General features: G+C 30.6%; 1 protein-coding gene across 1 annotated transcript; it reads left to right on the top strand.

The window, feature by feature from the left end:
* Positions 1 to 7,145: 7,145 nt before the first annotated feature.
* On the top strand, positions 7,146 to 14,070 carry LOC114277575 (heat shock cognate 70 kDa protein 2-like). Its single transcript, XM_082906576.1, has 2 exons — positions 7,146 to 7,549; positions 11,741 to 14,070. Exons 1-2 carry the CDS (start codon positions 7,336 to 7,338, stop codon positions 13,759 to 13,761), a joined length of 2,235 nt encoding a protein of 744 aa, XP_082762702.1. The 5' UTR covers positions 7,146 to 7,335; the 3' UTR covers positions 13,762 to 14,070.
* The last annotated feature ends 301 nt before the right edge of the window (positions 14,071 to 14,371 follow it).

Below are 14,371 nucleotides of genomic sequence, written 5' to 3'. Positions count from 1 at the left end.
TTGTTAATAAAATAGACAATTTGTTATGAAATTAAAAACCTCAAAGGATGGAATGTAATTTCTAAAACTACATGGAGCGATTCGTATTTCAATCAAATCTCAAGGGGGTGTATTTGTAATTTATCCAAAAAAATTGACAAAAATACAAAAAAAAAAAGAAAAGAAAAAGTTCACTAAAGATAACAAAACATGAGAAATAAAAAACTCAAAACCAAACAAGTTTTGAATTTTTAAATTTCTAAAAATTATTTTCAAAATATACAATCAAATAAATTTTTAAATTTTTTCAACTACTTTTAAAAAGTTATCTTTCAAAATTGATTATGAAAACCAAAACAAACGCACTAATGATGTTGATGATAATTGTGAGTTTTGGTAAAATGGATTGGAGTTTTGAGAAGAAAATCAAGAGAAAATAACTGAAACTTAAGGAAGAAGATGAAGACATTTTTAAATATAAAAAATAAGTAATTAGGGTGTATTATCAGAAAAAATAATATTTTATTTTAGAATTTAATGTGTATTGTCCTTATTAGTAAATTTACATTATAATATAATAGGAATTAAAATTTTAAAATTTTAATTGGGTGTATTGAGTTGTTATTTGGGTGCAAACAAAATCACCCATGTCTAATTCACCATGGAATCCATTGTTTAGTCAGGAATTAGGAGTTCCAACGGATTATGAATCTCATATATGTTAAACTATTGTATCATGTGGGATGTGAGATATAAATGGTGGTTTTGGAATCCCATGGGAGTAAATTGTAAAATGACACATTTGCCCTTCAAGTATTTGATTTCATTATATATTGTATTTAGTAAAATAAAATAAAATATAAAAATCAAAATTAAAAACTAAAATAAAATAATTTAATTTAATTTTTATTGATGTTTATTTATTTAATTTTTTAAATAAATTTTTATAGATGTTTTATTTAAAATTTTGTTGATATTTTATTTAATTTTTATTATTTAAAAAAATAAATTTATTTTAAAAATAACATAAATTTTTGTTGATGTTTTTATTTATTTAATTTAAAGAAAATAAATTTATTTAATTTTCAAAAAATAAAATAAAATAAAATTTTATTTAATCTAACCAAAAAAATTTACAATATTAAAGACAGATTTAGTATTGCTATTACTTAATAAACAATTGAAAATGGCAATATCTTCTATTGAGCATTTATCACTTTTCATAATATTTCAATCAAACGTTAGATTCAACAAAATAGTCTTATCCAAACATCTAATCCCATGATACAATAAATATAGAATACGTATCATTTCCAACCAAATAGTACAAGGACTATACATCTTAGAATTAATAGTCTAATGAATTACAATCCCCTCTTATTCAATCCGTCCAAACAAATATGACCTATGAGTTTAGCTTCTCATGATGAGTGAGTAGGGAAAATGATTTAATAACCATTAGTTTTTGCTAATTTTGGAGCCGAAATTAAGTGGGAACCACTTATTATTTTTGGTCGATCCAAGAGGCAAAGTTGTTTATTGCTATATGGATATAAATATTATGTATTTGGCTGGTGAAAATCATTTACAGGTGAATGAGAAATCAATGACAAAGGAAGCCATTGGAAATGACTTATGTTGGTGGATTTCTACATTTATTATTATTCCCTTGTCTCACATAAGAGAGAAGAAGGAACTTGAAATGACTTATACAGTCTAACTTGGGCCCTTAGAGCATCCAAGTTTTGTAGAGGGTGAGGACCTAAACAAAGCTAATTGTAAATGGTGACCATCACACCCGCCCGTTCTGATATGGGCTAGGCCGTGGGTGCGAGCAGATTAGGTTGAGAGTTGGGTTAGAAAATTTATTTAATTATTTTCTTTTAGATTAATTAATTAAAATTTGAATTTCCCTCTAGATTTTCTTCTCCTCTGTGTTTTTGTTCATATTCAAACCAATAGGTTCCCAACAGCCTATAAAAAGGCAACGCAGTTCCAGAATTATTCATTCAATTCCTTGTCATTTTTCTTTCTCTCTAGCATTATTCTCCATATTAGTTTTTTAGAGGGATTTAAGAGAGTATAGAACATAGATTCTGATTCACTGGACATATTGTTTGTTGTGATATTACAATCTGCGTTCTTGATCATTATATCTTGGGAGATAGACGTCATTAATCCGTGAGCACCTGTGTGGTGACGAATTTGTCTTTAGGACAGAGTGTTACACACTTGACTTGATTGTTATTGTTAATTTGTTTCGGTAAATAAATTTTGTAAGCATATTAATTTATTTGTTTGATTTATTTCTATTTTTTATATTGTACACAGAAGATTATTCCAACAAAACATTAAGAACCTTTTCAAAACATCATGATGTTTTCAAAAGGATTTTAATGTTTTAAAAAATAAAATAAGAAAAATATATAGAGTATGACCAAAATCTAAAATAGAAATCAAAAGGGTTTTAAAAAGTATTCAAAAAATTTGAGATTTGTGTCAAAAATAGGGTTTTTTTTTTTTAAATTAAAAAAATGGGATTCGTTCAAAAAAAGAAAAAAATAGAATTTTCAAAATAAAAAAAATTAGTGATGAAATTTACCTGGTGTTACCAAGACTTTGCTTCAAGATTTCAACTAAGTAATGGATGACAGTGGTGGTGAATCATATGACATGGATGAGAGTGATTTCACCTTTACGCCTTGTTTGCCAACTATATATTTTAGTCAAAAAGTCACTATAAGTTGTTACATCACTCTCTCTATTTTTTTGTACATCTTTTCATAAAAAGTCAAAAATTACTAAAATAATTTATTCCCAAACGAGCCGTTAGTAAAAAATCTCCAAGTCTTTGAAGTGGAAGACAAAAAGAAAGAGAGATAGAGAGAGAATCAGGAAAGACAAGTGTTTTCTCTGTGTGGTGTGGCGTGTGAGAAAAAATGAGCGAAGGCAAATTTTTTTTGTTATTTTGTTATATTAGTGGGACGCTAAGATTAAGCCACGTGAACAGTTAAGGTGGAAGTTTATCTTCGGTGCGATTCGATGTTAAATGAAAATTGAAAATTTTTAAAAATCATACTGACCGACCGAAATAAGGAGGAACAAACAGATCATAAATTGGTGGTTTGATTTGGTACAATAGTCAATTCGGTTTTAACGATTATTTTTTCACCCCTAAATACATATAAATAATGAGAGGTGAAGAAATTTAGAAGAGATAGAGAGACTTCACTGATGATAGATGTGGAATCTTTGTGTTATTCCTTGAAAATGATAGATGTCAAATCTTTGTGCTATTCCTTGAAAACGACAAAAGTAGGAGAAGTGAAATAGTTGACACTTATCTCTATAATTTGAACTTTAAATTTAATAGTGACAAGTGACTAATTTATTTAATTTTGTATTACTTTTTTGTTGGAAAGATGTACTTTAACTTTATTATTTAAGGATTGTTTAGAAAGTGTTAATATAGCATATATTTTTTTATTTTTTTGAGTTATATTATGTTTTTATTTTTTTACACATCTTTTTATAAAAATTCAAAAAATATATTTTAACACTTTCCAAACAACTACTTAATTTGAATATCTAATAGATGAAGGACAAGTAGAACATTAGTGCATAAATTTCAGTTGGTTCGGTTTCGATGGATCAACTAATACCGATGTTGACCGACCAATCGAATTTTTTGAAGACTATGGAACCACTGCCGACCGTTTAAGCTATCCAAATCGACTGTTGGGCTTTGGATCGACTGGTTGGGTTGGTTATTTCATACCCTTGAATAGCCTTACAAGAAATACATAAGAAAGAAATTGACAATGGACCAACAAACAGAGAACACATGTCTCCAAGAGTACATGCGCTTACATCCATCAACTTCTCCATTAGAACCTCGAAAGGGAATTAAGGATTTACTTTTTGGCGACTAAAAAAGTTTTAGTCGCCAATACCTCTGCCGACCATCTATACGCGACAAAACCAGTGACTAAAAAAATTAGTCAGAGAAAGTAAAAAGTCGACTTTTAGCGACTAAAAACGGACTTTTGGCGACGAAAAATTTAGTCGCCAAAGGTACTTTTTCTTGTAGTGGTTGTTGTTAATTTGTTTCGGTAAATAAATTTTGTAAGCAAATTTATTTTATTTGTTTGATTTATTTCTATTTTTTATATTTTACACAGAAAATTATTCTAACAAAACATTAAGAACCTTTTCAAAACATCATGATGTTTTCAAAAGGATTTTAATGTTTTAAAAAATAAAATAAGAAAAATATATAGAGCATGACCAAAATCTAAAATAGAAATCAAAAGGGTTTTAAAAAGTGTTCAAAAAATTTGAGATTTGTGTCAAAAATAGTGTTTTTTTAATAAAAAAAATAGGATTCGTTCAAAAAATAAAAAAAAATAGAATTTTCAAAATAAAAAAATTAGTGATGAAATTTACCTTGTGTTATCGAGATTTTGCTTCAAGATTTCAACTAAGTAATGGATGATAGTGGTGGTGAATTATATGACATGGATGAGAGTGTTGCCAACTATATATTTTAGTCAAAAAGTCAAAAAGTTACTATAAGTTTTCATATCACTCTCTCTCTATAAAAAGTCAAAAAATTATTAAAATAATTTATTCTCAAACGAGCCCTTAGTAAAAAATCTCAAAGTCTTTGAAGTGGAAGACAAAAAGAAAGAGAGATAGAGAGAGAATCATGAAAGACAAGTGTTTTCACCGTGTAGTGTGGCGTGTGAGAAAAAATGAGAGAAGGCAAAAAGTTTTTGTTATTTTATTATATTAGTGGGATGCTAAGATTAAGTCACGTGAACAGTTAAGATGGAAGTTTATCTTCAGTGCGGTTCGGTGTTAAATGTAAATTGAAATTTTTTAAAGATCATACTGACTGATTAAAATGAGGAGGAACAAACAGATCATAAATTGGCGGTTCAATTTGAATTGAGATCCTCTTCAGCTACCCCTCCAGCCTCCCTCCTTGCAACGGTCCAGATCACTCTAAAGAAGATCTAACGATTCAGATTACTTTATTAAAAAAGTTAATTTAATTTTTTATTTTTTAATACAGTAATCTGGACCGTTAAACCATCTTTTGAGTGAATCTAGACCATTGTAAAAAAAGAGAGCAGTAGAGAGTGACTGAAAAAAATCTCAATTCGTTCAATTTGATACAATAGTCAAATCGATTTTAGTGATTATTTTTTCAACCCTAATATATATATAAATAACGAGAGATGAAGAAATTGAGAAGAGAGAGAAGATCGATGTCAAATCTTTGTGCTATTCCTTGAAAAATGACAAAAGTAGGAGAAGGGGAATAGTTTACGCTTATCTCTGTAATTTGAACTTTAAATTTAATAGTGACTGGTCACTAAATTATTTAATTTTTTATTACTTTTTGTTAGGGTGATGTACTTAAACTTTATTATTTAAGGATTGTTTGGAAAGGGTTGATATAACATTTTTTTAATTTTTTAATTTTTTTAAGTCATATTATTTTTTTATTTTTTTGCATATTTTTTATAAAAATTAAAAAAATATATTTATTTAATACTTTCTAAACAACCACTTAATCTGAATATCTAATAGATGAAGGACAAGTAGAATATTAATGCATAAATTTCGATCGGTTCGATTTTGATGAATCAACTAATTCACATACCGATGTCGACCGACCAATTGAATTTTTTGAAGACTATGGAACCATTGCCGGCCATTTAAGCTATCGAAATCAACCGTTGGGCTTTGGATTGGCCCGAATCGACCGGGTGGATCGGTTATTTCAGATCCTTGAATAGCCTTACAAGAAATACATAAGAAAGAAATTGACAATGGACCAACAAACAGAGAACACATGTCTCCAAGAGCAATTGCATTCACATCCATCAACTTCTCCATTAGAACCTTGAAAGGGAATTGAGGATCTGCCACAACCCAAGATGACCAGGAGGAGAATGAATCATTAAACATTTTAACTATGCTCCAGCCACCTCTACGCTATCATTGCCCCAACCTCAGATATGCAATTTCCATTGATGCATAGAAATGGAACCTTTTGTAACAAACTAGGGCAAAAGTTTCAATACAGAGAGGAAATGCTGAGAGAGATAGAAGAATTAGGGAAGGATATAATTGAGAATTTGGGTGTGATTGAGAAAAAAGATTGTGATTTTTGAGCACCATGAAAATACAGATTTCCCTAGTTTCAAATATTTTTCCTTAAAAAATCTATTAACCTATTCCGTCATTTTCCTCTTTCAATTTTTAATTTTCAGTCTTCAGCTAATTGAAGGGTTTTTGTTAAGATGGTTTCAATGTCTTTAATGATGCCTTCAGCAAAAATAAAAAGATTATAAAAAAAAAGTTTGTCGAAATTCATAGTGTTGTCGGAGAAGGAAAAAGAGAAGGAAAAGAAAAAAAGAGATTAAAAAAATAATTTGTCAGAATCCATGGTGTTGTCGGAGAGGAGGAAGGAGCTTAAAAAAAAAAAGCCAAAATCTATTGTGTGTCGGAGAAGGAGAAAAAAAAAGAGATTAAAACAATAGTTTGTCAGAGAATACGAAGAAGAAAGACGAGATTAAAAAAAAGTGACAGAAAGTTTTTTTTTTAATTTTTTAAAATAATATCATTTCTTTATTTTTTTATATATTTTTAAAAAAAAATTAAAAGAAAGTAAAAAAATTATTTTTTAACCAGAAAGAGACAGAGAATGAATGAATGAGAGAAGATAAATAGTAAGAGAAAAAAATCAATTGTTGAGAAGATAAATAGTAAGAGAAAAAAAATCAATTATTGAATGAGACACTTGACCAATGTCACCGTTACCGGTTTTGATTTTGGATGGCTAATAAGATTCTAATATAATGGTTGAAAATTATTTTCATGGATGGGTGGACCCAGTTAGAGGTACGGCGCCAATTAGACTAATCAACAACGGGAAATTATTCAATACTCTCATAATATCACGTGTCTATATTTTAAATCAATCACCAATTAGTTAGTCTTATGTTGTTCTTCCATTCCCAACATAAATCGTGGGCCTTTGTGTCTTTTCACTAATCATAAACTTATGAAGAACCACGTGTCCGTACTCCGGAAGTACTGAATAATCACCCATCAACAACAATAAAATCATGGAAAGTATCTCTTACCGACACCGTCCAAAATTTTTAATCGGACGGTTATGACACCAAGACTTGAACATTCTTGAATTTGAGCTTTTCCTCTATAAAGTGCTTCTTTTCCACACGGCCTCCTCTGCTTTCTAAGTCTCTCTCTCTCGCTGACTTCCTTTTTCTTCGTCAATTTTTGTAGTTTTGTGATTTTTCTGTTTGGTTCGCGGGAAAGATGGTGGGAAAAGGTGAAGGACCGGCGATCGGAATCGATCTCGGAACGACTTACTCATGTGTGGGAGTTTGGCAACACGATCATGTTGAAATCATAGCAAATGATCAAGGAAACAGGACGACGCCGTCTTATGTTGCTTTCACTGATACAGAGCGTTTGATCGGCGATGCTGCCAAGAATCAGGTTGCCATGAACCCTACCAACACTGTCTTTGGTAAGTTCTAAGCTCTTCAATTTTCTTGTTTAAATTGACTTTTTTTTACATGAATATTTGTACTATATGCTCACAGATTTACTAGTTGATGATCAATTCCGTATATATTTGACGTCTCGATGCATATACTGTGGTTATTTCTTCAATTTTCTTCTTCAATTCCGCACCAATCTTTCCACTAATGTCGCTGCATGTAACTGTTTACACGTTTTTATTACGAGCAAGTTGTGTGAATTACTTAATAATGTGTGAATTACTTAATAGTGTGTAAATTATTAAGGCTCTCAAAGGGCTCCAAGTTCATTTTTTCCCTTCTAATATAAGTTGATTCAGTATGAGGTTTAGCGTTCGAGTCACTGGAGCGAGCGACTGTAATCTAACTTAGTTTTTTTTGGTACATCTGAAAAGGATAATCTAACTTAGTGTTCTAGTCACTAGAGCGACTGTGATCCAACTTATTATCTTCCCAACACCTATATGAATTTTTTTTAAAAAAAATCATACTTTAAATCATCTATGTAACGACGAGAACACCTCTAAGTTACTGTCCGTTATTGATTTGGCTAAAATTAAAATTTGTTTTTTTGTTTCATTTTTGTTTTTTCTGTACATTTTTAAAATTTTGAGTTTATTTATTTATGTTTACTTTATAGGTCTTTCTCTGATTCTAAAAAACAAAAAAGTGAACTTCTTTTTTACTTTATTTTATTAAAGGCACAAATTATATGAGAAAAGTTAGGCCATGAATAATTGATTCACGGTTGTCCAATCTAAGAGGTGTTATGAAAAGGTGGTTAAAACTTAATTTTATGACTTTTTAAGTTTTTTTTACTGTTTTATATGAGAAGTGATGTGATTTAAAATGGGTTAAAAGTTGATTTTTGATTTTTAATCCGTATTCCCAAATGAGCCTTAAGGTCCCGTTTGTTTTCAAAAGTAGAATGGAGGGGATTCATAGTGAGGGAATAAGTAAAATTGTGTTTATTTTGATAATAGTTGTTAGTGTAGGAATTGTTGAATTATTTTTATATAAAATAATAAAATAAATAAAAAAATATAAAAAGTTAACCATTAATGTTCAAAAAAAAAAAAAAAATGCCTAACATGTAAAAAATAATAATAAAAAAAAATTTCTAGTCTCACAGACTATTTTTTTAATACCACCTCCACCTCTTCCAACCTCCATCCTAATCTCCTCTTTTATCTCAATTTCGTCCCTAACTTTACAAACAAACAGAATACTAAGTGGGTTTCACCTCCATTCTAATCTCATCCCACCTTTTACATCCCAAAATAAATGGGGGCCTAAATGACACGCCATCAACGTTAGGGGGAAATTACTTTTACGTGTTTTTATAGAAAATGCAATTTCTATGCCAACAATTTCAAGTTCCTTCACCTGAAAAGAAATGTCATCAAACGTTACGATGGTTTATTTTTTCAAGCAAGTCTCATTTATTTAGGGTTTGTTTGGGGTTGGCATTTTTAGTATTTTTTTGATTTTCTTTGAAAGATAATGTATTTGAAAAACTATTAATTTTTTTTAGTGTAAAAATTGTTGATTTAAGGAAGTAAATTTTTTAGTGACTTTTAAATTTTTTAGTTAAAATATGTAATAAAAAAAAATTATGTGTGGGAAGAACATTTTGATATTTTACGGAAAAAACATAGAAAGTAGAGTGACAAGAAATAAAAATTTCACATTTTTGTATGAATTTAAAACTTTTCAATTCTTTTTGACCTTTTTAGTGCATTTTTATGTTTTTTTTTTTTTTTTTTTACTAAAATAGTCTTATCCAAATAGACATTAAATTTTTTTAACTGTTGACAAATAGATTAATAACTTTTTAATTTTTCAAACTTTTTTTTTCTCAAAAATAAAAAATTGACTTTTTTGTCAATATGTCAAACGTCCATTTTTGTGAGATTCAAAATTGAAGTTTCTTAGTTGATGTGACTTTTTTTTTATAATTATTTCGGTCTCAATTTTTAATCTCACGAATTAAATGAACATTTGAAATAATAATAAATAAAAATCAAGGGTAAATTATATTTACATTTCTTGAGATTTTTATTTAATATAGATCTTTTCATATTTGAAAAATTACACTCTTCTACCTTAGATTTGTAATTTCATTACAAATTGCTTTCTAGATTGCTAATGTCATACTTTAAAATATAATGACTATTATAATATAATAAATTTTGAAAATTTTATTTTATCAATTTAAATCTTAATCATTTAATTTGTCTTAATATAAATCATTTGTCCATTTTCGTCAAGTAAAATCAATGAAATAATAGTATTTTAGTAATTAAACTCAATTGAAGTGCACATAAAATATCTAAAACACTCTTTTTGGTTGAGTGTAATGACTAAATATTATTTTTTAATCAATTTTATTTAAACAAAGTAGGAAAATGATTTAAATTGAAATAAATCAAAAGATTAGGATTTAATTAACAAAACAAAAATTTCAGAGTTTATTTTGTTATAGGGACATTTATTCATAATCTCTTTTCACACATATATATTCCACTTAATTCAAATTATTTTCTTATGTTTCAATAAGTTCTATGGGTGACATAATTATCAAAATACTCCTAATAATAATAGGATAAAGCGTGCGTTAATGTTCACATTGATAGTAAATATTTCACACTGTCAAATTTATTTAATGTGAATGTTGATGTCACCAAGTTGATAAGGGTTCAAAAAATATTTACAAGGGTAAAATTGTTCATAAAATACTTTGAATTTCTTATTGAAATAACAAGACTTATTGAAATAAGAATATTTTATGAATTAATTGAAATAAGTATTTGAAAAAAAACTTTCTAATAAATTTCTCTTTGTTCATAGGGGTCAAATTGTAAGGGTTTTTTTTTGTTTATTTTTTATTTTTATATAATTTTTTCAAAAATTTTAAAAAATTATTAAATTGTTTGTCATCAATTAAAAATTTTAAAATATAACATCAATTTTTTTAGTTTTTAAAAAAATATATTTTTTAACAATTTTTCAAACGCATTAACTTAAAAAAAAAAAAAACTAAAAGTGATTAAAATTGCCAACCCCAAACAAACCCTAAACAAATGAGACCCACTTGAAAAGATAAATTGGATGAAGTTTCTTTTCATGTAAGGGAATTCTTAAAGTTGTTACCAACAATTTTTATAAAAAACGCCGAAAAGCATTTTTTTCCGTAATGTTGATGCGTGTCATTGAGCAATTGGACAACCGTAAATGATGAATAAGCTTTTCTGCAAATTATATATATAATCTTTCAAAATTTTCCCTTTTGTTTTTGTTTTTGTTTTTGTTTTTTTTATTTTTTATTTTTTATTTATTTTTTTGTATTTTATGAACAACTTTTACAATTTTTAGGATTCCAGCCTTAAAGAAATTTGACATAACTACAAAAAGAAAAAAAAGGAAAGAAAAACGAATTAAATAAAGTGTCATATGGGAATTTTGTTCAGTTTGGGGTGTTCTAAATAAGTGCACTTTTTGATTTTTTATGAAATATGGGTTGGGTATGGGTTGGGTTTGAAGTGATGTGATAAAGAGGTGATGTGACTTAAATAAGATGATGTGACTTAAATAAGATAGTGACTTTTTGACTTTTTAAATTTTTTTGAGGATGCCAAACTTGGGCTTAATATTAAAAGCCATTCTATTCCAAATCGCATATTTGGGCTTTCTCTATTTGGTCTTAATATCTTGTAATTATGGTGGAATTTTACTATGAAGTCTGATCAATTTGAATTAGACTAGTTATTTTGAGTCTGAATTTTGTTTAAAGCCATGGTATTCATTTTACATACATCTTTTCTATGTTGTTTAATATAATATCGATTTTTTGAATTCATTTGAAGCATTTTTTTCTAAAATCTTAAAGTATTTTTATTTTATTCTTATTTTAGTTCTAAAACTTTACAGGATTCGCAAACATGATATTAAACATGATTTCTATTAAAAGTCCAGATTAGCTGTATAGCTTCATATATAATTTCTTTATATCCATTTTTGAAATCGTTGAACAAAGTTTTCTACATTGTTATGCCCTCTAAAATTTTAAAAATGCTGCTCTTCACTAATCACATGTTTTTGTGTGTATGGGCATATGTCAGAAGCATTCCCTTTGTTCTTCAGATCCTAATTGGGATTTTAACTTTGTGGTTTTTCAGATACAAAGCGTTTGATTGGAAGGAGATACAGTGATGCCTCAGTGCAGAGTGACATCGAGTTGTGGCCTTTTAAGGTCATAGCTGGTCCTGGTGACAAGCCAATGATTGTTGTCACATACAAGGGCGAAGAGAAGCAGTTTGCTGCTGAAGAAATCTCTTCCATGGTCCTCATAAAGATGAAAGAGATTGCAGAGGCTTACCTTGGCACCACAATAAAAAATGCTGTTGTTACTGTTCCTGCCTACTTAAATGACTCTCAAAGACAAGCAACAAAAGACGCCGGTATCATTTCTGGTCTTAATGTTATGCGCATCATTAATGAACCAACTGCAGCGGCTGTTGCTTATGGACTTGACAAGAAAGCCGAAATCATTGATGAGGAGAACGTGCTGATTTTCGATCTTGGTGGTGGGACGTTTGATGTTTCTCTCCTAACCATTGAAGAAGGTATTTTTGAGGTCAAAGCTACAGCTGGTGACACACATTTGGGGGGTGAGGACTTTGATAATAGAATGGTGAAGCACTTTGTTCAGCAGTTCAAGAGAAAGCACAAGAAAGATATTAGTGGGAACCCAAGAGCAATGAGGAGGTTGAGGACTGCTTGTGAGAGAGCTAAGAGGACTCTTTCGTCAACTACGCAAACTACAATCGAGATTGATTCTTTATATGAGGGTATTGATTTTTACACAACAATTACTCGAGCTAGGTTTGAGGAGATGAACATGGATTTATTCAGGAAGTGTATGGAGCCCGTGGAAAAGTGTTTGAGGGATGCGAAGATGAACAAAAGCAGTGTCCACGACATTGTTCTTGTTGGTGGCTCTACTAGGATCCCAAAGGTTCAGCAGTTGTTACAAGACTTCTTTAATGGTAAGGAGCTCTGCAAAAGCATTAACCCAGATGAGGCAATTGCTTATGGTGCTGCGGTTCAAGCTGCAATTTTGTGCGGTGAGGGCAACCAGAAGGTGCAGGACTTGTTGTTGCTCGATGTCACCCCTCTTTCCCTTGGTTTGCAGACAACTGGCGAGGTCATGACTGTTTTGATTCCAAGAAACACAAAAATTCCAACCGAGAAAGAACGAGTGTTCTCTACATACTCTGATGAGCAACTTGGTGTGTTAATTCAAGTCTATGAGGGTGAGAGAACCAAGACCAAAGACAACAACCTGTTGGGAAAATTCGAGCTCACTGGAATTCTTCCTGCTCCTAAGGGTGTCCCTAAAATCAATGTATGTTTTGACATTGATGCTGATGGTATTTTGAATGTCTCTGCAGAGGACAAAACTACAGGGAAGAAGAACAAAATCACCATCACCAAAGACAAAGGTCGGCTATCGAATGAGGAGATTGAGAAGATGGTGCAAGAGGCTAAGAAGTACAAATCGGAAGATGAGGAGCATAAGAAGAAGGTGGAGGCAAAGAATGCATTGGAGAATTACGCGTACAACACGAGAAACACGATCAAAGATGAAAAGATTAGCGCAAAGCTTAGTTTTGCTGACAAAAAAAAGATTGAAGATGCAATTGATCAGGCAATTCACTGGCTGGATGCGAACCAGCTCGCTGAGGCGGATGAATTTGAGTACAATATGAAGGAGTTGGAGTGCATTTGTAATCCAATAATTGCCAAGATGTACAAGGGTGCTGGTGGTGGTGACATGGGTGGAGCCGTGGATGAGAATGGTTTTTTCTCTCATAAAAGAGCCAATCCCGTCAAATCCTTCGCTAAGAAAATTGTGTCCCAGAGTCGTGCTCAAGTGAGGGGTGAGGGTTCTTCTCATGAAGGTAATGAACAAGCCAAGGAGAAAGCTGAGTTTGATGTAGCTGCTAGTGGTGTGGGGGTGCCTGCCCATCCTCATTCTATTCGTGGTCAGATCCTTCAGTTTGAACGTGGCATGAATCAGCGCTTTGATCATCTTGATGCTCTTTTGGAGCAATTTGATAGGCGTCTTACCTCTTTGGAGTCTACTACTGGCCACATTGCCTCTTCTGTTGATCAGGTGACCTATCGGGTCTCTTAGCTCCTATCTTATTACCAGATGCAGCCACCTTTACCGCTGCCATATCAGTGATTCTTCTTTATCTCTGGTTGTTGGTTTCTCATGGTTCTTGTATTTCTATTCTAGATGTCTTTGGACTTGTTTTTATCTATTATGGTTGTAGGTTTTGGGATTGTCTCGCATGGTTTATTTGTTTTTGGGATTAGTACTCGCTATATTCTGAACATGTTCTTGGTTGTTCTCCCTTTGTCTCTTGTGGACAAAAATGGGGAGAGATGTTAGCATATGCTTAGTGTTTTTTGGATTATTTTACTTTGCTAATTATTTATTTATGTCTATTGCTATCCATCTATATACTGTGTGTTGCTCATTGTGTTTTTGCAGGTTGGATCTTCACTGTTGTATAGAGTGGTTAGGTTGTGTGGGGTGTAAATTGTGTGTTTGTTAGGATTTCTAGTGTTAGAATTGTTTTGTCCGAAATTGCCAAATGGGGAAATTGTTAAGTTCCTTGATTTGGAAATTCCGCTAAAACATTTGAGTTGTAATGTTGATTGGTTTGGTTTGCTTTCAAAATCAACAATTTTAGCCTGTCAATATTCATGGATTGCTCGAGCGATGGAGTTAGTGCTCA

Source organism: Camellia sinensis, chromosome 14, assembly GCF_055761805.1.
Source record: "Camellia sinensis isolate YWXY chromosome 14, ASM5576180v1, whole genome shotgun sequence".
Taxonomy (NCBI): domain Eukaryota; kingdom Viridiplantae; phylum Streptophyta; class Magnoliopsida; order Ericales; family Theaceae; genus Camellia; species Camellia sinensis.
This window is presented reverse-complemented; position numbering and strand designations above follow the sequence as displayed.